At 42.3% G+C, this 23328-nt stretch overlaps 1 protein-coding gene across 3 annotated transcripts in view; it reads right to left on the bottom strand.

Moving 5' to 3' along the window:
• Positions 1 to 105: 105 nt before the first annotated feature.
• CCDC125 (coiled-coil domain containing 125) overlaps positions 106 to 23328 on the bottom strand; it is a 43258-nt gene continuing 20035 nt past the window's right edge. For 2 of the 3 annotated variants that reach the window (XM_066241969.1, XM_066241970.1), the window contains exons 7-13: positions 18846 to 18928; positions 14650 to 14765; positions 13538 to 13645; positions 11711 to 11885; positions 9626 to 9745; positions 4078 to 4208; positions 106 to 2454 (exon numbers count right to left, since the gene is read on the bottom strand). In XM_066241969.1, coding sequence (XP_066098066.1) covers positions 2146 to 2454; positions 4078 to 4208; positions 9626 to 9745; positions 11711 to 11885; positions 13538 to 13645; positions 14650 to 14765; positions 18846 to 18928 — 1042 coding nt within the window. In that variant the 3' untranslated portion in view covers positions 106 to 2145. The remainder of the gene's footprint in view (positions 2455 to 4077; positions 4209 to 9625; positions 9746 to 11710; positions 11886 to 13537; positions 13646 to 14649; positions 14766 to 18845; positions 18929 to 23328) is intronic. The other variant, XM_066241971.1, reaches the window with a different exon arrangement.

The raw sequence follows: 23328 nt of genomic DNA, 5'->3' as shown, positions 1-23328 counted from the left end.
GGCAAGCCCAAGGTTTCGAACCGGCAACCTCAGTGTTCCAGGTCGATGCTTTATCTCACTGCGGCACCACAGGTCAGGCCAGCTCTCTCCTTTCTTGTTTTGCCGTGGATCAGCGCGGTTCATAATTCTGGGTCTTGAGTGAGAATGGTGTGGAATTAAGAGAACAATTCATTAAGAAAAAAGGATGGGATCAGGAGGCCTCTTCTATGCTGATGGCAATATCCCAAGTGCCCCATAGCCAGTTTGCTTTATTATTTAGCCATATGCAAATCAAGGAAGTCCTTGATACAAAGTTACACATCTGAGGCTAAAACAAGAACTCTCCCAAGGCATAAACAGGAATTCCCCTACCATTCATAAGCTAAATCAACCAACATCTGAACAAACAAAGAGCAAGAGGAAGGGCATGTAAATTGCTTCTAGCAACTTAAGCAAGCAAATGAAGTGGGTGCAAATACTCAGCATCATAGCCAATATGGAGGTGGAGGGGGGAGGACTTAGCCTTTTGCTAAGCCTCGATTTTACAAAGGCTTTTTGCCATTTGCAGTCTACAACATTGTCTTTCTGTCTCTCACTAAAAAAACCCCAAACAGCCTGACCAGGTGGTGGCACAGTGGATAGAGCATCGGACTGGGATGCGGAAGGACTCAGGTTCGAGACCCCAAGGTCGAGGTCGCCAGCTTGAGTGCAAGCTCATCTGGTTTGAGCAAAAGCTCACCAGCTTGGACCCAAGGTCGCTGGCTCGAGCAAGGGGCTACTCGGTCTGCTGAAGGCCCGCAGTCAAGGCATATATGAGAAAGCAATCAATGAACAACTAAGCTGTCGCAAAGCACAACGAAAAACTAATAATTGATGCTTCTCATCTCTCTGTTCCTGTCTGTCTGTCCCTGTCTATCCCTCTCTCTGACTCTCTCTGTCTCTGTTAAAAAAAAAAAAAAAAAGAAAAAAGAAACCCAAACAAACAAAACACAAGAAGTTAATTCAGACTGGTCTGATTACCAGAATTCTGTGTACATCTGACTACAAAATTTCACTGCTTTGACAAGAAGTTTATGTGGCAAATAAAAAATCCTGAAAATCAGAACAAGATGATTGTATTTCAAAAATTAACATTCAATCACTACTAGGAAGTTTCTTATATATATTTATAGAGCATTAATTTACATTATATTATTGCTTGAGCCAAAGATCACTGTAATCAATATAAATAGCTAAAACAATTTTTGTTTTTCCTCAAAATACCGTATTTCCCCAAGTATAAGATGCACCTTAATTTTGGGGCCAGAAATTTGAAAAAAAAAATGTATTACATAAAGTTATTGAAATCAAGTTTTATTCATCATAAAATTCATACAACTCCTCATCCATGTAAAAAAGCGGGAAATCAGCCCTGGCCGGTTGGCTCAGTGGTAGAGTGTTGGCTTGGCGTTCAGAAGTCCCGGGTTCGATTCCGGCCAGGGCACACAGGAGAAGCGCCCATCTGCTTCTCCACCCCTCCCCCTCTCCTTCCTCTCTGTCTCTCTCTTCCCCTCCTGCAGCCGAGGCTCCATTGGAGCAAAGATGGCCCGGGCGCTGGGGATGGCTCTGTGGCCTCTGCCTCAGGCGCTAGAGTGGCTCTGGTCGCAACAGAGCGACATCCCAGAAGGGCAGAGCATCGCCCCCTGGTGGGCAGAGCGTCGCCCCCTGGTGGGCGTGCCAGGTGGATCCCGGTCGGGCGCATGCAGGAGTCTGTCTGACTGTCTCTCCCCATTTCCAGTTTCAGAAAAATACAAAAAAAAAAAAAAAAGGGAAATGCAAGTAAAAAAGTCTACAACCACTGTATAAGACGCACCCAGATATTAGACCCCAAATTTTTTGAAAAAGGGTACATCTTATACATGGGGAAATATGGTAATGTTTTTGTTTTTAAGTGTTAGTAAATACTGAAAACTTCATAAAATATAGTAATATAATTTATAAATAAAATACATCAACACAATACTAATAAATTTCTTGTAGAAAACATTTGGGTATTTTTTAAGTTGCCTCCTAAAATTTAGGAGTACTCGGAAAACACAACTTCTGAAGATGTAGTAATGTTTACATAATCCTTTTTCAGAGTCTTGACATAAACAGCTCTTGGTTCTACTTTCAACTGGTTTGTCTTCAAAACATGATATTTGATGGCAAAGAATGGTATCTCTTCAGAGTTCTTGTGTCATTTTGATCTGTATGAAGATGCCGGATTGAACAAATGCAGCCGACAGAATTAAAAATTTTAACACTTGAATGTACAGGATCACGCAAAACAGAGAATTCTGAGGTTTTCTGCTGGCTTTTTTTAAATGGAAAATTGTCATTCATGAGGTAGTTTTCTTTACTCTTTTTTGAACCTGTCTCTTTGTCTTCCAGTGCCCGAGCAAGCATGTAGCTCACTTTTCTCTGATGAGCCAGAGCTTCTTCTTTATCATTCAGCTGCGTGCACAGAAATGAAGAATGTGCCAGTTAGTCAATAAATAACCATATAGAGCTACAGTCAGAAGTATCTGATCAAAATGTTCAATCTTTTATCTGTCAAGTCAATCAATATGAATAAATTAAGTCGGTGTCCACTGATTCCCAAGCATTATGCTACATGGTACGGAGGTTGTTTTTGTTTGTTTGTTTGTTTTATGTATGAAAGAATAGAAAACTATTCCTCTTGCTAATAATTTTTATGTCATCTGAAGTGAGGTAGGAAATATCTAAAAGCAGCATGTATTTATCTCTGTAAAAGAATTTTAAAGTTACATATGAAATTTTTATATACTTATATGCAAATTAATAACAATAACACTCATATAGATAAGTATGTTCATATAATTTGGGTCTCTTAATTTGGTCATCTATGAAATGGAGATAACAGGACTGATTTCCAGCTTGTGGTAATGATCAAAGGATATAATGTGTGAGGAAGTGGATGAACACTTTAAAAATACCTGAGTAAATAGACCTTGTATGAACTATGTAACTATGTAAGTACAGATGACAGAGATGCCTGGAGTTAATTACAGGAGACCCCTTTTTTCAAAAGTGAAGCTTTAAACTTGCACAGGAAGAACATGGATGGGGGATGTGAGAAGAGTATGTAGAGAGTTTAGCTACTGAGATCAGATGTGTTCAGGGTGGTATGACCATAGACAGCAGCGAGTTTAAAAAGATGAAGATTATAATTCTGGAGGGTCTGGGGAAAGAGCATAAAAGGCAGGTGTGTTGCCTGGACAGTGGTGGCACAGTGGATGGAGTGTTGACCTGGGATGCTGAAGTCCCAGGTTTGAAAACCTGAGGTCTCCAGCTTGAGCGCAGGCTCATCCGGCTTGAGCGTGGGGACACCAACTTGACCACGGGATCATCAACATGATCCTACGGGTGCTGGCTTGAGCCCAAAGGTCATTAGCTTGAAGCCCAAGGTCACTGGCTTGGCTGGAGACCCCTGGTCAAGGCACTTATGAGAAGCAATCAATGGGCCCTGGCCGGTTGGCTCAGTGGTAGAGCATTAGCCTGGAATGTGGAAGTCCCAGGTATGATTCCCAGTCAGGGCACACAGGAGAAGTGTCCATCTGCTTCTCCACCCCTCCCCTTCCTCTTTCTCTCGCTCTCTCTCTCTCTCTCCTTTCCCCTCCTACAGCCATGGCTCAATTGGAGTGAGCTGGCCCCAGGCACTGAGAATGGCTCCATGGCCTCCACCTCAGGCTCTAAGAAGAGCTTGGTTGCTGAGCAACAGAGCAATGCCCCAGATAGACAAAGCATCACCCCCTAGTGGGCTTGCCAGGTGAATCACAGTCGGGGCACATGCAGGAGTCTGTCTCTGTCTCTGCCTCCCCTCGTCTCACTGAATAAACAAACAAACAAAAAAAAAATGAGAGAGAAAGAGAAGCAATCAATGAACTAAAAGTGCTACAACTACAAGTTGATGCTTCTCATCTCTCTCCTGTCCCCTCCCGCCACCTCCTCCCTGGCTTTTTAAAAAGGCAGCTGTAGACAGTAGAGTTGATTTAATAGGAAGCAAAAAGATTAGCTTACCAACAATCTCTAACAAAAAGAAAGCAAGATACTAACCAAATCTATCAGCATGTTAAAGATTTCCTGAGGATTATCCTGGTCTTCAGTCCTTTTAGAACTATTTTCTGAAGGGAGCATACCCAAGAGTTTCTGCCCTAAGGTCTTCTTGGTCCTTTGTGATAGTAGTCCTAAAATTGAACAGGAAAATCCAGCTGAGACATAGAATGACACTCACTGATGCAATGCTTCCAGGAAAAGAGGTAAGTACGAAGCAAGACTAATTCATTCCTCATTCAATCAGGAGGCTGTCCTCCTCATGAGACTTCCAGCACAAGGACAAGGAGTCCAGCAGCACAGTGGAGTGGGAACAGCACAGCCTTTAGAGCCAGCATGGTCAATGCGAGGAGAGGGCCACAGTGACAATCCGGAGCAACGCCCTGCCATTCTGTCACATCCTGCTCCTCAGCTGGCAACAATGGCTGCCCCATGGGAGAGAATGCAGCCAGCCCATGCTACCAGATCATCTGTCTTCCAGAGGAGCTAGCAATCCTGATATGTATGTGATATTTCCTCATTTTAAATGTAAGCCACTTTCCCACATTATTTGAGAACACTATGCAGACCCAACAAAATGTGTACAAGCCAGTGGCCTCTGAACCAAAAACTGCTTTAGAGCCAGAAAGATCTGGACTTGAAGCCTTATTTAGCCACTTACTAACTTACTTACTAACTCTTCCCAGGGGAAGAGTTCTCTGAGCTTCACTTCCTCACCTCTAGAATAAGAAAGAATACACCTCAGGGCTGCTGTGCCATTCTATACCAGAGCATCTGCTGTGGGGGGAGAGTGGGCAGTTAGCGCTCAATGGGGACAATTTCTGTTCGGGAAGATGAAAAAGTGCTGCAGGTGGATGCTGCTGATGGTTACACAACAATGTGAACGTGCTTAATGTATAAACATGGTTAAAGTGGTCATTGAATGTGTGTTTTACCACATACTCACAAAAAAAGTTGTGAAACCACCTAGCCCAGGCACTGACAATGTTGAAATGTCCACATTCTGAAATATGTACACGGGAGTTTTTCATCTATAGAATGGACACAATGTATAGTACAAATCTACATATTTTATACCCTTTACGCAAAGAAAGTTTCAATATTGTTTTTGGAATGCTGTGCAAATGTTCTCATGGAAAATCGAGAACAGATAAACTAGTGACTGGGCTCACACCTGACTGACTCTTCTGCGAGCAACTGTGGCAAAGGGGAAACCACTTGGCAACTTTGATGACAGGGTGAATCTGCCTCTATTTGCAGTAGAAAAAAATGGACTAGGCTTGGCCTGACCTGTGGTGGCACAGTGGATAGAGTGACAACCTGGAATGCTGGGTCACCAGTTCGAAACCCTGGGCTTGCCTGGTCAAGGCACATACGAGAAGCAACTAGGAGTTGATGCTTCCTACTCTTCCAACACTCTCTTCTCTCTAAAAAATCAATTTTAAAAAATCTTTTTATTTTTTTTATTTTTTAAAGATTTTATTTATTCAATTTTCAGAGAGGAGAGAGAGAGAAAGGGAGAGGAAGAACAGGAAGCATCAACTTCCCATATATGCCTTGACCAGGCAAGCCCAGGGTTTCGAACCGGTGACCTCAGTGTTCCAGATGGAGGCTTTATCTCACTGCGCCACCACAAGTCAGGCAAAAAAATCTTTTTTTTTTTTTAAATTAAGAAAAATGAACTAGGCTTATAACCTATCTTAGAGCTTGTCTAGCTGACACATCAAGAAGAAAAATTGATGCTTTAAGTGTTAGCCACCCATAAGAAAATGACCTGCAATAAACATCCTATATCTCTATTCACAATATTGGACTACACTAGTAAAATGAATCAAAATCTTGCCACTAAGAAACTCACAAAGAATTACTGAAACTTGTAAGGATTTGTAAAGGCTTTGCAGAGATGAATCAATTATTTAAATTCTGCTTCTAGATGTAAGGAGACATAGTCACAGGTTCTGGGAGTTAGGAGGCAGACACCTTTGAAGGCTGTTATTTCGCCCATCACGAAATGACAGTTCCTTCCCCAGAGGGGGGTGGTGAAGGTCAAAGGAGGACACACATGCCAAGTGCTTCACACAGAGCCTGGCACACAGCTGGGGCTCAGTGAGTGTTCTGGCTTTGGCTACTGGGGACACGTTGACATCCTTCACTGAAGATGGAGAATTGGGAGGAAGAACAGATTCAATGGGGAAAGGAGATAAGGGAAGAAGGATTCCATGTTCCTGAATCTCAAAGACCCACCCATCAGAAGCTGACTGTGCAAACCTACTTAGAACCTCAAGGAGAGCTCTCAAACCAAGGGTCCTCGACAGAGCTGGCTTCCAGACTTACAGAATCTCATGACAACTTCTAGTCATGTGTCCTAATACATGCTGAGCTCTCTTTTGAGCACTTAACATAGAGGAACTCAGTGACTCCTCACCACAGCCCTGTAAAGTAGGCACTAGTGTTATCCCCCTTTTACAGATGAGGAAACTAAGGCTTAGAGAGGTTGCCCAAGGTCATGCAGAGCTGGGATTTCAGCCCAGGTAGAGTTCATGCTTTTAACCATCAAAAAAAAAAAAAAATCTGCTTCTAAGTCTCTCAGTGCCTTAACAGGAAAAAAAACCAGACTGGGAGCAATGCCTCTCAAATCGTATTTTCTATGGCAAAATTCCTGAGGTTTATCACTAGTAAAGAAAGGCAGGAATTCTGGAATATGAAGAGTCCATACTCAAGTGCTGAAATGAATACAAATCTATCTATTAAAAACCCAGTTTTGGCCCTGGCCGGTTGGCTCAGTGGTAGAGCGTCGGCCTGGCATGCTGGGGACCCGGGTTCGATTCCCGGCCAGGGCACACAGGGGAAGCGCCCATTTGCTTCTCCACCCCCACCCCCTCCTTCCTCTCTGTCTCTCTCTTCCCCTCCCGCAGCCAAGGCTCCAGTGGAGCAAAGATGGCCCCGGGTGCTGGGGATGGCTCCTTGGCCTCTGCCCCAGGCGCTAGAGTGGCTCTGGTCGCAGCAAAGCGACGCCTGGAGGGGCAGAGCATCGCCCCCTGGTGGGCAGATCTTCGCCCCTGGTGGGCGTGCCGGGTGGATCCCGGTCGGGCGCATGCGGGAGTCTGTCTGACTGTCTCTCCCCATTTCCAGCTTCAGAAAAAAACAAACAAAAAACCCCCCAGTTTTGTCCACATAGCACTATCCTTATGGCTAACCTCCATGCACAATTCTGGGGGGCCTTCTATGCAGGTGACAGAATGTGACAGGCTTTCACAAGATTACTTTAACCATGTCTTTCCCTTCCTTTCTCCCATCACTCTTCTCACTACATTCCATCAGAACAAACAAGATAGATTTCCAAAGGGATCTGCCTTCAACCAACAACACAAAACACCAAAGTATACCTTTGAAATTTTTGCAGTTCAGCTCCTGTCAATGGCCTAACTGAGAGAAGAGGTACCTGAGGAAGGTCACCTACACATCTGTTGTCCACGGTAGAACTAGATATTAATGTTTTCCACTGATTCTTAGGCTAAATACACCTGACCTGTGATGGCGCAGTTAACAAAGTGCCGAACTGGAACTCAGAGGTCACCGGTTTGAAACCCTGGGCTTGCCTTGTCAAGGCACATACATATGGGAGTTGATGCCTCCTGCTCCCCACTTCCCACTTTCCTCTCTCAAATAAAGAAAGAAAAAGACTAAATACATGGGCTGTGTTTATTTCTAAGGCAAAGTCACCTACCTTGAGTGGGACACTGAAGTTATCCTTCAGTTTCTGTCAAAAAATTATTATAGCCTGACCTGTGGTGGCACAGTGGGTAAAAGTGTCGACCTGGAATGCTGAGGTCATTAGTTCAAAACCCCAGACTTGCCTGGTCAAGGCACATATGGCAGTTGATGCTTTCTTTTTATATATATACATATTTTATTTATTTATTTATTTATTTATTTATTTATTTATTTATTTATTTTTTACAGAGAGAGGGTTAGATAGGGACAGACAGGAATGGAGAGAGATGAGGAGCATCAATCTCATTAGTTTTTCATTGTGACACCTTAGTTGTTCATTGATTGCTTTCTCATAGGTGCCTTGACCGTGGGCCTTCAGCAGACCAAGTGACCCCTTGCTTGAGCCAGTGACCTTGGGTCCAAGCTGGTGAGCTCTGTTCAAACCAGATGAGCCCACGCTCAAGCTGGCGACCTTGGGGTCTCGAACCTGGGTCCTCCTCATCCCAGTCTGATGCTCTATCCACTGCACCACCGCCTGGTCAGGTGGAGTTGATGCTTTCTGCTCCTCCCCCTCTTCTCTCTGTCTGTCTCCTCTCTCTAAAAAATGAATAAATAAAATCTAAAAAGAATAAAAAAGGTCTACCAAAAGACATTTAAAAATTAAAAAAAATTATTATACAAAACAGCCATATAAAGCCCTGGCCAGGTTGCTCAGTGGATAGAGCACCAACGCCGGCACATCAGAGGTTGCAGATTTGACCCCCATCCGGACATATACAAGAAGCAAGCAATAAGTACACACCTAAATGGAACAACTAACTGAAACAATGAGTTGATGCTTCTCTCTCTTGCAAATCAATGGAAAAAAATTTTTTAATTAAAAAAACCAGCAGCTTGACCTGGGATAAAGCGTCAACCTGGAAATGCTGAGGTCGCCAGTTCGAAACCCTGGGCTTCCGTGGTCAAGGCACAAATGGGAGTTGATGCTTCCTGCTCCTCCCCCTTCCCTGTCTCCTTCTATCTCTCTCCTCTCTGAAAATTGAATAAAGTCTTTAAAAAACAAACAACAATATAAATATTGATTTTGTATTTACTATAAATCACTATTGAAGACTTAGCCATTATATTTGCTTAATGGCCTCTGTAAGTCTCACACCACAAAACTTTTAGAAGTTAATTTCAGGACAATGTGGAGTGCTTCTTTAAGAATGAGAGTTGGGCCCTGGCCGGTTGGCTCAGCGGTAGAGCTTCGGCCTAGCGTGCGGAGGACCCGGGTTCGATTCCCAGCCAGGGCACACAGGAGAAGCGCCCATTTGCTTCTCCACCCCTCTGCCGCGCTTTCCTCTCTGTCTCTCTCTTCCCCTCCTGCAGCCAAGGCTCCATTGGAGCAAAGATGGCCCGGGCGCTGGGGATGGCTCTGTGGCCTCTGCCTCAGGCACTAGAGTGGCTCTGGTCGCAACATGGCGACGCCCAGGATGGGCAGAGCATCGTCCCCTGGTGGGCAGAGCATCGCCCCATGGTGGGCGTGCCGGGTGGATCCCGGTCGGGCGCATGCGGGAGTCTGTCTGACTGTCTCTCCCTATTTCCAGCTTCAGAAAAATGCAAAAAAAAAAAAGGAGAGTTGGCCAATGGAGGCAATCAAGCACGAGGAGACTGCACAGCCTGTGTCCTGCTATGTGTGTGTATGTGTGCACCCATGAACCCATGACTAACTTCCAGTTTTCTCTGCAGGGTCCCCACCCTGCTCCGACTTTCCACAGTAGGCCTTAGCACCCAGAGAAGAGTTCCACCAGCACTCTCACTCTAGCCCTCGTCATAGAGTCTGGGAATGAGGCACCTTGGCTCCCACTGGACACCAGTTCTGGCAATAGGTCCTTTTCCTGACGCACTGGGAAGTCCGCAGTGGGACGGGTATGGTGGGTGCTCCGACGTAGGAAGCCCAGCCTTCCAGCTGCACCTGCATGGGCAGTGCCGAGGGAGACAGGAATTTGCTGTTAAGATTTTTCTTGGGGGTGGAGTGTCTTCTGTTGAGGGGCTTGTGGCTGTCCTTCCTATGTACATAAATACAGTATTTTCCACACACACACACACACACACAAAAAGAATGAGAGTTGAGCCTGCCCAGGCAGTGGCTCAGTGGATAGAGTGTCGAACTGGGATGCGAAGGACCCAGGTTCAAGACCCTGAGGTCGCCAGCTTGAGCACGGGCTCATCTGGTTTGAGCAAAAGCTCACCAGCTTGGACCCAAGGTCGCTGGCTCGAGCAAGGGGTTACTGGGTCTGCTGAAGGCCCATGGTCAAGGCACATATGAGAAAGTAATCAATGAACAACTAAGGTGTCGCAACGAAAAACTGATGATTGATGCTTCTCATCTCTCTCTGTTCCTGTCTGTCTCTATCTATCCCTCTCTGACTCTCTCTGTCTCTGTAAAAAAAAAAAAAGAAAAGAAAAAAAAAGAATGAGAGTTGAACCTGGTCTGTGTGGCGCAATGCATAAAGCCTCGAGATGACCAGTTCAAAACACCAGGCTTGCCCGGTCCAGGCATATACAACAACCAATTAATCAACAATTAAATTGAAGCAACTATGAGTTGATACTTCTCGCTCCACCCCACCTTCTCTCCTTTCTCTGTAAAAATCAATAAATAAAATCTTTTTTAAAAAAAGAAAAAGAATGAGGTTGATAAAAAGATTTTCCTTTTTTGCTCTGACTTCCATGTGATGAATATTCTAAATATAATTTTTATAGTACGCCTTTTTCTTTTTAAGCGAGAGAGAGAGGGGTATGGAGAGAAAGACACACAAGAAGGAAGAGATGAGAAGCATCAACTCGTAGTTGCAGCACCTTCACTGATTGCTTTCTCAGCCTTGACTGAGGGGCTCCAGCTGAGACAATGACCATTTGCTCAAGCCAGTGACTTTGGGCTTCAAGACAGCGATCTTTGGGCTCAAGCCAGCGACCCTGGGGTCATGTCTATGCTCCCATGTTCAAGCCAGCAACCCCGTGCTCAAGCTGGTGAGCCCATGCTCAAGCCAGATAAGCCTGTGCTCAAGCCAGCAACCTTCAGGTTTCAAAGCTGGGTCCTCAGCATTCCAGGCCAACACTCTATCCACTGCATCACCACCAGGATAAGTTATAGTATGCTTTTTTTAACCTATGTTCATAGTTCTTATTTACCAATTATTATTATCCCTGTAAGCTACTTCTTACCATTTCAGAAAAGGGATGAGTAAAGTTTAGTTAATGAAGCTAAAATTCACAAAACTTAATCCATATACTATTACTAATATGCACTATTTGAAAAAAATGTTTTCAAACAAAATAGTTATCTACTGTTAAGCTTTATTTTTAATATTACAAGATTCTTACTAGTCCTGAAGTTCATCTAAAGATGAGACATATTGAATTTAGGGTTATGAATTTTAACATATTAGAAAATATTTAGAAATACAGTCATCTCAGATTTTACTACTAAAATATTAAAACTTCTTGCCTGACCAGTCAGTGGCAAGACATTTACTCCAAAATGTCTCTTCCAGAATCTTACATGTCAATAAAGTTTAATCAGATAGATACATTTAATGTGGGGTTTCACTGTTGTCTTCAATATTATGTCCTTCTTGGCAGTTTCCCTTTAATAATCAAATACTCTTATTCATTTTTCTACTAAGCATGGTCTTGTTCAAATGAAATGGAAGAGCACTAAAAAAGAGTCTCCTGTTATTTTTGGTTTTGCTGATCGAATAGCTTATGTGTATATGTAACATCCAATGACCCCTTTATTCTCATAGATACCAAATTTTATAATAAATCAAAACTATATGCAAAATTTCAATTATTAGCCATAGTATTAAATGTGTTTAATCAACTTTGATTATACTTGAAATTATACCAGATTACTGCCATTATAGTTCATACTTACCATCCTCTTTAAGGTGCTTCCAATTTATCCATTTTGTTTCTTTTTTACACATTTTCTCCATTTGTGTCAATCTTAGTGCCTGGTCATTTTTCCTCATTAATTGTTGCTCAAATGCAATTCTGAATGCATCTGCCATTATGTAAGCTTCTTCTTTACTCTTCTGCAAAAGTTCCAGCTGGTTGTGAAAGGAAGTTTGAGAGGTGTCACAGCAAAACCAGAATAATTGTTGCCAGAAACTGAGTCAGATTAGCAAATGTAATCTCCCAGTCACACCAGTAGCATGGGTCTACTGTCTGTCTTTGGTCAACTTCATCTGCTTTAATGAATACTTGCCAATTCTCTTTTGTAGTAACTGCCCACTCTGAACTAGATTACCAGAAATTTCCCTTATGGTGCCCATCATTAATTCTACTCTTGGACCTCATTATCCTAAACAGGCCCTGTGTGTGCTCTCTCCTACTAGGAAGAAGGGAGGATGCCAAAGGCTGCCGTTCAGTACTGCCTTGGGCCATTCCAGACAATACAACTGAAAAAATAATTTTGAATATCATCTTTCAAATACCTCCTATAGTTGACCCCGAATTGTTAATGTTTAGCTGTTAGTTTTTCTATATAGTCTGAAGACTTTAAATTCCATACCTTCACTAACAATATTTTTTTTAATTTTTATTTATTTATTTTTTACAGAGACAGAGAGTGAGTCAGAGAGAGGGATAGATAGGGACAGACAGACAGGAACGAAGAGATGAGAAGCATCAATCATCAGTTTCTCGTTGCGCATTGTAACACCCTAGTTGTTCATTGATTGCTTTCTCATATGTGCCTTAACTGTGGGCCTTCAGCAGACCGAGTAACCCCTTGCTGGAGCCAGCGACCTTGGGTTCAAGCTGGTGGGCTTTTCCTCAAACCAGATGAGCCTGCACTCAAGCTGGCGACCTTGGGGTCTCGAACCCAGGTCTTCTGCATTCCAGTCCGATGCTCTATCCACTGCGCCACCGCCTGGTCAGGCACTAACAATATTTTTTAAATTATGGTCCACGTACTGTATTTGTTATTAAAGTCTAATTAAAATGGCAGATACCATTTGATAAAATGCCAGGCATGTGCTAAACATATGTCTACTTCCTCTATTTCTTGAAACAACCCTCTGAACTAGTTATTACCCTCCATTTAACATACGTTTCCAAAGCCATACAGCTAGAAAATGATGGATCTAAGGTTCAAACCTTGGTCTGGCTAGTACAAAGGTTCCTTCCACTGTACCTTACTGCTTTTCTAGGAAGCCTCATGTTTACTGCCCCATTAATCAGTGTTGCCAATCCTAGTAATTTTAAGCATAAGTGCACTTTCCCTCTAATATATAGTAATTTTAGGGCCATCTATAAACAAAAGAAACAGAATTTAGGAAATATTAAGGACAACATTAGTTAAACAACTTCATGTGCCTACAATAGCGTGCCAAGTACTATTTGTTTTCTGGGACCACGTAAACCAGGCGTCCCCAAACTATGGCCCCCTGAGGCCATTTATCCGGCCCCTACCGCACTTCCAGAAGAGGCACCTTTTTCATTGGTGGTCAGTGAGAGGAGCACTATATGTGGCGGCCCTCCAATGGTCTGAGGGACAGTGAATGGCCCCCTGTGTAAAAAGTTTGGGGACCCCTGAACAAAGTCCAGTTTATATCTACTGTAAATACTACCATATAAAATGAAGCACCAGTTCCATAGTCAATGACTCCTAAAATAAAGCTAGTAATTGTAGATACTTCCATTTATTCTATAATAGAGAAACAAAACCAAAGCTTTTACTGTTTTGGTAACACAATACCTCTTGTTTGAGCTGAAGAACCATTTTCCGAGCAGAAGCTGCCATTTTGGCACAGGAACAGGGGCTTCCTCCAGGACCGTGACAAAGGCAGGCTCCAAGGACCGCAAGCTTTAAATCCAAAAACATTATCCCATTACTAAATGTCACACTGCCCAGCTAGACACAAGTGCAGGGCCACACTCACACATACCCATGCACATTTCTGTTCAAGCATCTGATTCAAAGAAACTGGAAAGGGAAACAAAAATAGAAGCTGAGATCAGGATTTCAGGATCCAAGTGAAGATTAATTATATACAAATAAGGAAAGAACGTTGCTCGGAACAAAAACATAACGGAATTCTACCTTCCTTCTTTTCACTCTCCACCTTTGCCTTTAACTTGGCACCAGTTTCCTACAGTTCTGATTCCTTGGCAGGAGCTTGACGTAATGGAATAAATATTAATATCCACACTGTGGACTTCCTGTGACTGGACTTGGCCCTGCTGCCCAGCAATCATTACTGCCAGCTTCTGTCAGGGACAGCTCCATGCTCAGAAATGAATGAATTTTTTATTTATTATTTATTCATTTTAAAGAGGAGGGAGGGAGAGAGAGAGAGAGAGAGAGAGAGAGAGAGAGAGAGAGAGAGAAGAGAGATACAGGGGGGAGGAGCTGGAAGCATCAACTCCCATATGCGCCTTGACCAGGCAAGCCCAGGGTTTCGAACCGGCGACCTCAGCATTTCCAGGTCGACGCTTTATCCACTGCGCCACCACAGGTTAGGCCTGAATGAATTTTAATGTCAATGAGGAAAACAATCATTTGTCCACTCCTTAAAAAACAGTCTATGGTTGCATAATGTGAGACCCTACTAACACAGCCTCCGTTAAAACTTTAAAAATAAGGACTAAAAGGAAGGAAGTGGCTACCATATCCCTTAATGTCCAGAAATGTCATACATGAAGAAGGTATGGTACCAGCAAGACAAGAACTGATCGGGGCAAACCCATGGGCTTCTCAGTCTCAAATCGCTAAGTATAGTACTATCCTAAAACACGCAACAGGTGGTGATGGTAGAAAGAAATGTAGAAAATTTCCATCTTGCTAAGCTTTCATACCTGCTTACCTACCTCAAGACTTGAAACCTCTGTAAAGCCACTTTTATCATCATACATGTTTTCCTGAACCATCTTCTGCTGTTGGATATCAAGCATAGCAAGGGCTTCCAAATACTGTTGATTCAAACCTAGGAAGGCCATATAGGAAAGTGTTAGTTATGAGGGCTAACTCTGGCCTCACCTAATCTTCTTACATTAACATCTATACTCATTTCTTACAGGCAATGCATATACATCAGGCAATACACACAAAATTTGGCCCCATCCAGAAAATCTGATACAATAGTGGGTATTAAGTGAGATAATACATGTAACACTAGATAAAATGTTATTACTTCTAATGTGGAAGTATCTTTTTTTTTTTTTTCTGAAGTGAGAAGCGGGGAGGCAGACAGATAGATGCCAGGATCCACCTGGCATGCCCACTAGGGGGCAATGCTCTGCCCATCTGGGGCATTGCTCTGTTGCAACCGGAGCTATTCTAGTGCCTGAGGTGGAGGCCATGGAGTCATCCTCAGCGCCTGGGCCAGAAGCCATGGAGCCATCCTCAGCGCCCGGGCCAACTTTGCTCCAACAGAGCTTTGGCTGTGGGAAGGGAGGAAAGAGAAAGAAAGAAAAGAGAAGGGGAAGGATGGAAAAGCAGATGGGCGGTTTTCCTGTGTGCCCTGGCCAGGAATCAAACCCGGGACTTCCACATGCCAGGCCAACACTCTACCACTGAGCCAAACGGCCAGGGCCTGGAAGTAAGTATCTTAACTTTGCAACTGAAATCTAGTCTACATTTACTCTTGGAAAATTTGTAGCATGGAGAAAACTTACAAAGGCAAATTATCCAGAGACTTGGTAGATAATGAGACAACCAGATGATGGGATTTCATACTTTGTATTATGTCAGATGTACCCTCTATCCAAACTCTGTCAGATTTTTCTATTAAGAGTTTTCACAAGAGGATCTCAAACCATTTAGGACAAGGCCCCAGCTATCTATTAGAGAGAAGAAAACAGTAACTTTTCCCTCTTGTTGCGGTGTGGGCTAGACTGGAGGAAGGGGAGGGGCTGTGATTATACGTAGCTTCTGTCTGGAGAACTAACCTAACACAGGAGAAATCTCCATCTGCTCAAATCACTGGTACCAAAAAGCACCGTGTGTATGCAGTTCTTACCTGGGACTTGTGGCATTGCCACAACTCATTCAACTATACTGGGTAAAGTGTCCCTCTTAGGCCCATGACCTGACTTACAGCTTATTTTGTCCCATTCAAGACAGCATACTAAAACAGTTTCTGCTCAAAAGTGAGAATCAACATCTTCTTTCTCTCTTTTTTAAAATTTAGTGAGAGGAAGGGAGGCAGAGCCAGACTTCCACATGCCACCCAACCAGGATCCACCCGACAAGCCCACGAGGGGGCGATGCTCTGCCCATCTTAGTCCATTGCAACTGGAGCCATTTTTTTAGTGCCTGAGGCGAAGGCCATGGAGCCATCCTCAGCACCTGGGGCAACTTGCTCCAATGGAACCATGGCTACAGGAGGGGAGGAGAATAGAGAGAGAGAAAAGTGATAAAGGGAAGGGTGGAGAAGTAGATGGGTGTTTCTCTTGTGTACCCTAACCAGAAATTGAACCTGGGACATCTATATGCCAGGCTGACGTTCTACCACTGAGCAAAACGGCCAGGGCTCTGTATCTTCTCTTAAAAGTTTATAAAATGTTGGTACCACTTTAATATTCTTTTTTTAAAATTTTTTAAAATTTTTCTGGGATTAATGTTTTTATTAATGGTAACATTCATACTGCATTTCTAAGATTTACATCCAAAAAGAGCATACTGTATTTACATGCGCCGGACAGTGCAAGATAACAAAGTCAAACCACAGCTCTAGTACGACCATGGCTTGTCCCAAATTAAATTAAATACATAATACTCTTACCTCTTCCTTTCAACATGAACAGTAAAAATCCCCTCTTCCTTCTCTTAAGGAATATAAAAATTGCATTGACAACGGCACTGATTAGCAAAAATATTTAAAACCTGAGAGATAAGCCCAAATATATTTGAGTGCTAACACGTGTACATTTGAACGCCGGGTGACACAGGGGCAGTGGTCAGTGATGCCTGGGCAGAGCGGGCTGCCTCCCCACACCTGGACAGGGTACCACAGATGAACAGGGTTTTTATTTCTTCCGATAGCTGTTCTTTTCTGTTTTAATTTCTTCTTGTTTTTAAGGGAAAAAAAAAAAATCTTTGGCCCCTTCAGGTGGGGTGGTTTTTACATTACAAAATTTTTTAAATTTTTATTTATTCATTTTAGAAAGGAGAGAGAGGGAGAGAGAGAAGGGGGGAGGAGCTGGAAGCATCAACTCCCATATGTGCCTTGACCAGGCAAGCCCAGGGTTTCGAACCAGTGACCTCAGCATTTCCAGGTCGACGCTTTATCCACTGCGCCACCACAGATCAGGCCACTTTGATATTCTTAAAACACTTTAATATTTTCATTAATTTTTTTATAAAGTGGCTTATTATATAAGGGATGTGTGTGTGTGTGTGTGTACACATACACACCTGACCCTTGAACAACACAGGTTTCAACAGTGAATTTTTCACTAAATCTACAGTGGGTCTTCCTTTCCCCCAGATTTCACATCTGCTTATTCAGACATCTTCAAATCAAAATACTGTTTTCAATCCATATTTGGGAGTCTGCAGGTGCAGAGGGCTGATTGTATGCACTGTTCTACACTATTTTTATTTATTTTTAATTTTTTATTGAATTTATTGAAGTGTCATTGGTTAATATACATCAATGTAAATGGGGGAATTTGAGCATCCACATATTTGGTCTCCCTAATAGTGGAGTCTGGAACCAATCCCCATGAAAATGGAGGGAAGACTTAAGTTTTGGGGGAGTCAAAATTATATGTGAATTTTTTAATCCACAAGGGTTGGGTACCTGTGTAGTTCAAGTGTCAACTACATAGGTAAAAAAATTTAAATTATATTTTTAAAATTTATTTTTAAAAAATTTTTAGAGAGGGAGAAGCGAGGAGAGAGACAGACACACCAATCTGTTCCTGTATGTGCCTTCACCGGGGATCAAACTCGCAACCTTTACATACTGGGATGAGGCTATAACCAACCAAGCTATTCAGCCAGGACAAAATTTCAAATTATTAATAAGTAAAATAATGACTTGAAAAATTAAGAACTGTATTAATGATAAAGAAAAAAAAGACATCTTTGAAATAAAATAATAATAAATAACTATACAATTAAAAACTTTTCACCTGGAAATGCTGAGGTCACCGGTTCGAAACCCTGGGCTTGCCTGGTCAAGGCACATATGGGAGTTGATGCTTCTAGCTCCTCCCCTCTCCTCTCTCTCTCTCTCTCTCTCCCTCTCTCTCTCCTCTCTAAAACAACAACAACAACAAGAACAAAACCAAAAAAAAACCCTTTTCCTACTAGTGTCCCAATAAAACATATACCTACTCAGGTTTCTCAGACATTAGGTGCTCTAGTATTCGGTTTCACACTGAGTATAAAAGCTAAATGATAAAGGAGGGCCAGGAAAAATATTTTATAATAGGTTCAAGGTTTTATTTTTGAGTTATGGAACTAGATAATTGCATAATATTGTCAATGTTATGAATAGTTCACTTTTTAAAATCATTTTTTTAGCCTGACCAGGCAGTGGCGCAGTGGATACTGTATGGAACTGGGAGGCAGAAGACCCAGGTTCGAAACCCCGAGGTTACTGGCTTGAGCGTGGGCTCACCAACTTGAGCTCAGGGTCACTAGTTTGAGCATAGGATCATAGACATGACTCCATGGCCACTAGCTTGAGCCCAAAGATCGCTGGCTTAAAGCTCAAGGTCACTGCCTTAAGCAAGGGGTCACTCGCTCTGCTGGAGCCCCCTGGGTCAAGGCACATATGAGAAAGCAATCAAAGAACAACTAAGGTGTCGCAACGAAAAACTAATAATTGATGCTTCTTGTCTCTCTCCATTCCTATCTGTCTGTCCCTATCTATCCCTCTCTCTGACTCTCTCTCTGTCCCTGTAAAAAATAAAAAATTAAAAATATATATATATAACTTCAAGATACTAGTATGTTGTCTCTATTACTATGTGTGTTAACACATAACACTATATAAAATGAATCTTTTAACATAGTATTTTAAAAGAATTATCAAAATATAACTCTTACTTACTTGTATTTTCAGACTTCAATGTTTTAATTTCTTCTGTTTTTAGTTTCAAAGTTTCTTTGAGGACTGCGTTTTCACAGTTTAGTCTGGAAAAAAAGTACCCTTCAAATAACTAAAACTTTAACATTTTGTACTTAAATAAGAATATATTCGCCAATAGGCAGATGCAAAAATGTTCAACATCACTAATCATTAGAGAAATGCAAGTTAAAACCACAATGAGATACCATCTCACACCAGTCAGAATGGTGCTCATTAACAAAACAACACACAGTAAGTGCTGGCAAGGGTGTGGGGAAAAGGGAACCCTCCTGCACTGCTGGTGGGAATGCAGACTGGTGCAGCCACTGTGGAAAACAGTATGGAGATTCCTCAAAAAATTAAAAATGGAACTGCCTTTTGACCCAGCCATCCCACTTTTAGAAATATATCCTAAGAATACCCAATCACTAATTCAAAAGAAGAAATGCACCCCCATGTTTATTGCAGCATTGTTTATAATAGCCAAGATCTGGAAACAGCCCAAGTGTTCATCAGTGGACGAGTGGATTAAAAAGAGGTGGTACAGCCTGACCTGTGGTGGTGCAGTGGATAAAGCATCAACCTGGAACTCTGAGGTCGCCAGTTCAAAGCCCTGGGCTTGCCTGGTGAAGGCATATACAGTATGGAAGTTGATGCTCCCTGCTTCTCCCCGCCCCCTCTCTCTCTCCTCTCCAAAATGAATAAAAAAAGTCTTAAAAAAAAAAAAGCAGCAGTGGTACATATACACAATGGAATACTATGCGGCCATGAAAACGAAGGAAATCTTACCTTTTGCAACAACATGGATGGATCTGAAAACTATCATGCTAAGTGAAATAAGCCAGGCAGAAAAAGAAAAATATCATATGACCTCACTCATTTGAGGACTCTAATGAACAATATGAACTGAGGAACGGAATAGAGGCACAGGTGGGATCAAAGGGACCAGAGGGAAAGCAGACAGAGGGAAAGGAGATGAGAGGATGGGATCAGAGAAAGGAAAGAGATTGGTGAAATTATATATACATAACACAGCATTATAGAGAGCAGGACAGCAAATCCTAGAGGGAAGGGGGGCAGGCGTTGGCAGGAGAGGGGCAAGGGGGATGTTGAGGGAAACATGGGCGTGGGGGGGATGTATTCAGTGGGACACTTGAATCTATGTAAACACAATAAATTAAATCAATAAAAAAATAATACTTTCATCCCGACCCTGGCTGGTTGGCTCAGTAGTTGAGTATCGGCCCAGCGTGTGGAAGTCCTGAGTTCAATTCCCGGCCAGGGCACACAGAAGAAACAACCATCTGCTTCTCTACCCCTGACCCTCTTCCTTCTCTCACTCTCCCACTCACTCTCTCTCTCTCTCTTCTCCTCCTGCAGCCATGGCTCAAATGGTTTGAGTAAGTTGGCCCCAGGCACTACAGGTGGCTCCATGGCCTCGCCTCAGGTGCTGAAATAGCTCAGTTGCCAAGCAGCAGCCCCAGATGGGCAGAGCATCACCCTATAGGGGCCTTGCCCAGTGGATCCTGGTCAGGGCACATGTGGGAGTCTGTCTTTCAGCTCCCCCACCTCTCACTTAATAAAAAATAAAAATTTTAAAAAAGAATATTTTCGTCCCATAATTAGAACACAAGAATTTTCCCTTCTTCAAAACAATCTAGAAATCATATGTTTCACAAAATAAAGGTAATTTAAAGGAGTGTGAGAAGGTTTTGAAAGTCTCTAAATCCTTCTACATAGAAAGATAAGAAAGAATCAGAACCAGAAGTACCTCTAAGGCATCTATTTTGAACATTCTCTTTACTAAAGTTTTAATTCAACTTAATAACCGTTCGATTAGCAACATATGTCAGGCTTAAGTTACCTTCAAAAACCTGAATAAAAGACACATAGGGAGCCTGATCAGGCAGTGAAGCAATGGATAGAGCATCAGACTGGGACGCAGAGGACCCAGGTTTGAAACCCCGAGGTTCCCAGCATGAGCTCATCTGGTTTGAGCAAGGGCTCACTAGCTTGAGCCCAAGGTTACTGGCTTGAGCAAGGGGTCACTCGCTCTGCTATAGCCCTCCAGTCAAGGCACATATGAGAAAGCAATTAATGAGCAACTAAGGTGCTGCAATGAAGAATTGATGCTTATCTCTCTCCCTTTCTGTCTGTCTCTTCCTATCTGTCCCTCTGACTCTCTCTCTATCTCTGTCAAAAAAAAAAAAAAAAAAAAAAAGATAGGAAGCTCTGGCCACACAAAGAGAGCCCTGACCAGATAGCTTGATTAGCTGAAGCTTCATCTTGAAGCACAGAGGTTGCTGGTTCAAAGGCACACACAGAAATCAATTGATGTTCCTGTCTCTCCCTTCCTCTCTGTAAAATCAATAAAATAAACATTAAAAATTTAAAAAAAGACACATAGGGAGCTTTGTCTATTAACTAAAAAAAATTGAAATTACTTATAAGAGTTCTTAAAACAATAGTTTTTATAACTAAAACCAGCAGCCAGATTGGTCAGTTTATTTTTTAAATTTATTATTATTATTATTTTTTACAGTGACAGAGAGAGAGTCAGAGAGAGGGTTAGATAGGCACAGACAGGAACAGAAAGAGATGAGAAGCATCAATCATCAGTTTTTTGTTACAACACCTTAGTTGTTCATTGATTGCTTTCTCATACGTGCCTTGACCGTGGGCCTTCAGACCAAGTAATCCCTTGCTCAAGCCAGCGACCTTGGGTCCAAGCTGGTGAGTTTTGCTCAAACCAGTTGAGCCTGCGCTCAAGCTGGCGACCTCAGGGTCTCGATCCTGGGTCCTCCGCATCCCAGTCTGACACTCTATCCACTGCACCACAGCCTGGTCAGGCCGGTCAATTTATGACTAAATAAAATATGTCAGGACATTTACAGCGATGTTTGTGTGAAATGTTCTATATGCTGTGCTCAGGAGTGGCCTCAGATCATTAAAACTGTGATCAGGAAGTTAAAGCTTCCCAATTAGAAGTGAATGTAAATTTAAGGCATTCTGTTTCTTTAAATTACTTAACAAATTAATACAATATGAAATCAGGTTCCCACGCAATGCTTGTAGCCCTCGAGAAATAAAGCACCCGTGTTAGTATCTCTTCCTAGTACTCTAGCTGAGCTTCCAAATGAATTCTGATTAATGCTAAGGTTCTGATTAAATTCTTCAGAAACTTACAAATACTTTATTAGATCCACTTAAGTTACTTTATAAATTGTAATTTTTAAAAACTACTCAGTCAAAAGCATTAACTTTGCTATCTAGTTAATAGAATTATCTGGGTCTGTTCAGCCAAAAGAAAATATAGGGGGAAAAATTAGGTAAACAAAACTATCAAAAAATTAAAACATATTACATAGTCTCTTGATGAAACTGTGGAGAAACAGGCACTCTCCTGCATTGCTGGTAGGAATGTAAAGTGGTACAGGCCTTCCATAAAGGAATTTACAGCACCTAATAAATCTACGTATGCACCTATCTTCTGACTCAGCAATTCCACTTCTAAGAAACTGCCCTGAAAATGCATCTCCAACAACACAAAGTACATACATATGTCAAGGTTATTTGTTGCAGCATTATTTATAATCACAAAATACTGTAAACAATCTAAGTGCCTATATATAAGGGAATGGTTGAGTATACTATATATGGCACATAGTGGAGTGATTTCCAGGGTGTGTGTGTATACATATTATATTATATATATATATTTAGCAAGAGAGAAAGAAGGAGAGGCCCAAAGGGAGAAAGATGAGAAGCATCAAGTCATAGTTGTGGCACTTTAATTGTTCCTTGATTGCTTCTCATATGTGCCTTGATCGGGGGCTCAAGCCAGGCCGGTGTGACCCCTTCAGGATATATTATTAAATGGAAAAATCAAAATGCAAAAGTATATCTAAAGTATCTTTTGTGTAAGAAAGAAGGAAAAATAAGAAAACATATATATCTCTGCCCATTCATGCAAACAGAAATACAGGGAGGATAAATCAGTTAATAATCCCTGGCTCAGTAGCTCAGTTGGTTCAAGCATCATCCCAATACACCAAGGTTGTGGGTTTGATCCCCAGGCAGGGCACATACAAGAATCAACAAATGAATGAATAAGTAGGTGGAACAACAAATCATTGTTTCTTTCTCTCTCTCTCTCTCTCTCTCTCTCTCTCTCTAATTAATTAAAAAAAAATAAGAAGAATGATTATCTCCGCATGGTGAGGGGAAGGAAGGACGGCAGGAGGCCGGAGATGGAGGAGAGGGTGTGGTAGGGAGAAAGGCACTTCTAAAGTATGTCAATGTTTTACAAATTAAAAAAAAAAAAGCCTGACCAGGCGGTGGCGCAGTGAATAGAGCATCGGACTGGGATGAGCATCGGACTGGGATGCGGAGGACCCAGGTTCAAGACCCCAAGGTTGCCAGCTTGAGCGCAGGCTCATCTGGTTTAAGCAAAGCTCACTAGCTT

This window comes from Saccopteryx bilineata, chromosome 1 (assembly GCF_036850765.1).
Source record: "Saccopteryx bilineata isolate mSacBil1 chromosome 1, mSacBil1_pri_phased_curated, whole genome shotgun sequence".
NCBI lineage: Eukaryota > Metazoa > Chordata > Mammalia > Chiroptera > Emballonuridae > Saccopteryx > Saccopteryx bilineata.
The sequence above is the reverse complement of the archived record's forward strand: the minus strand, read 5'-3'. Positions and strand labels throughout refer to the sequence as shown.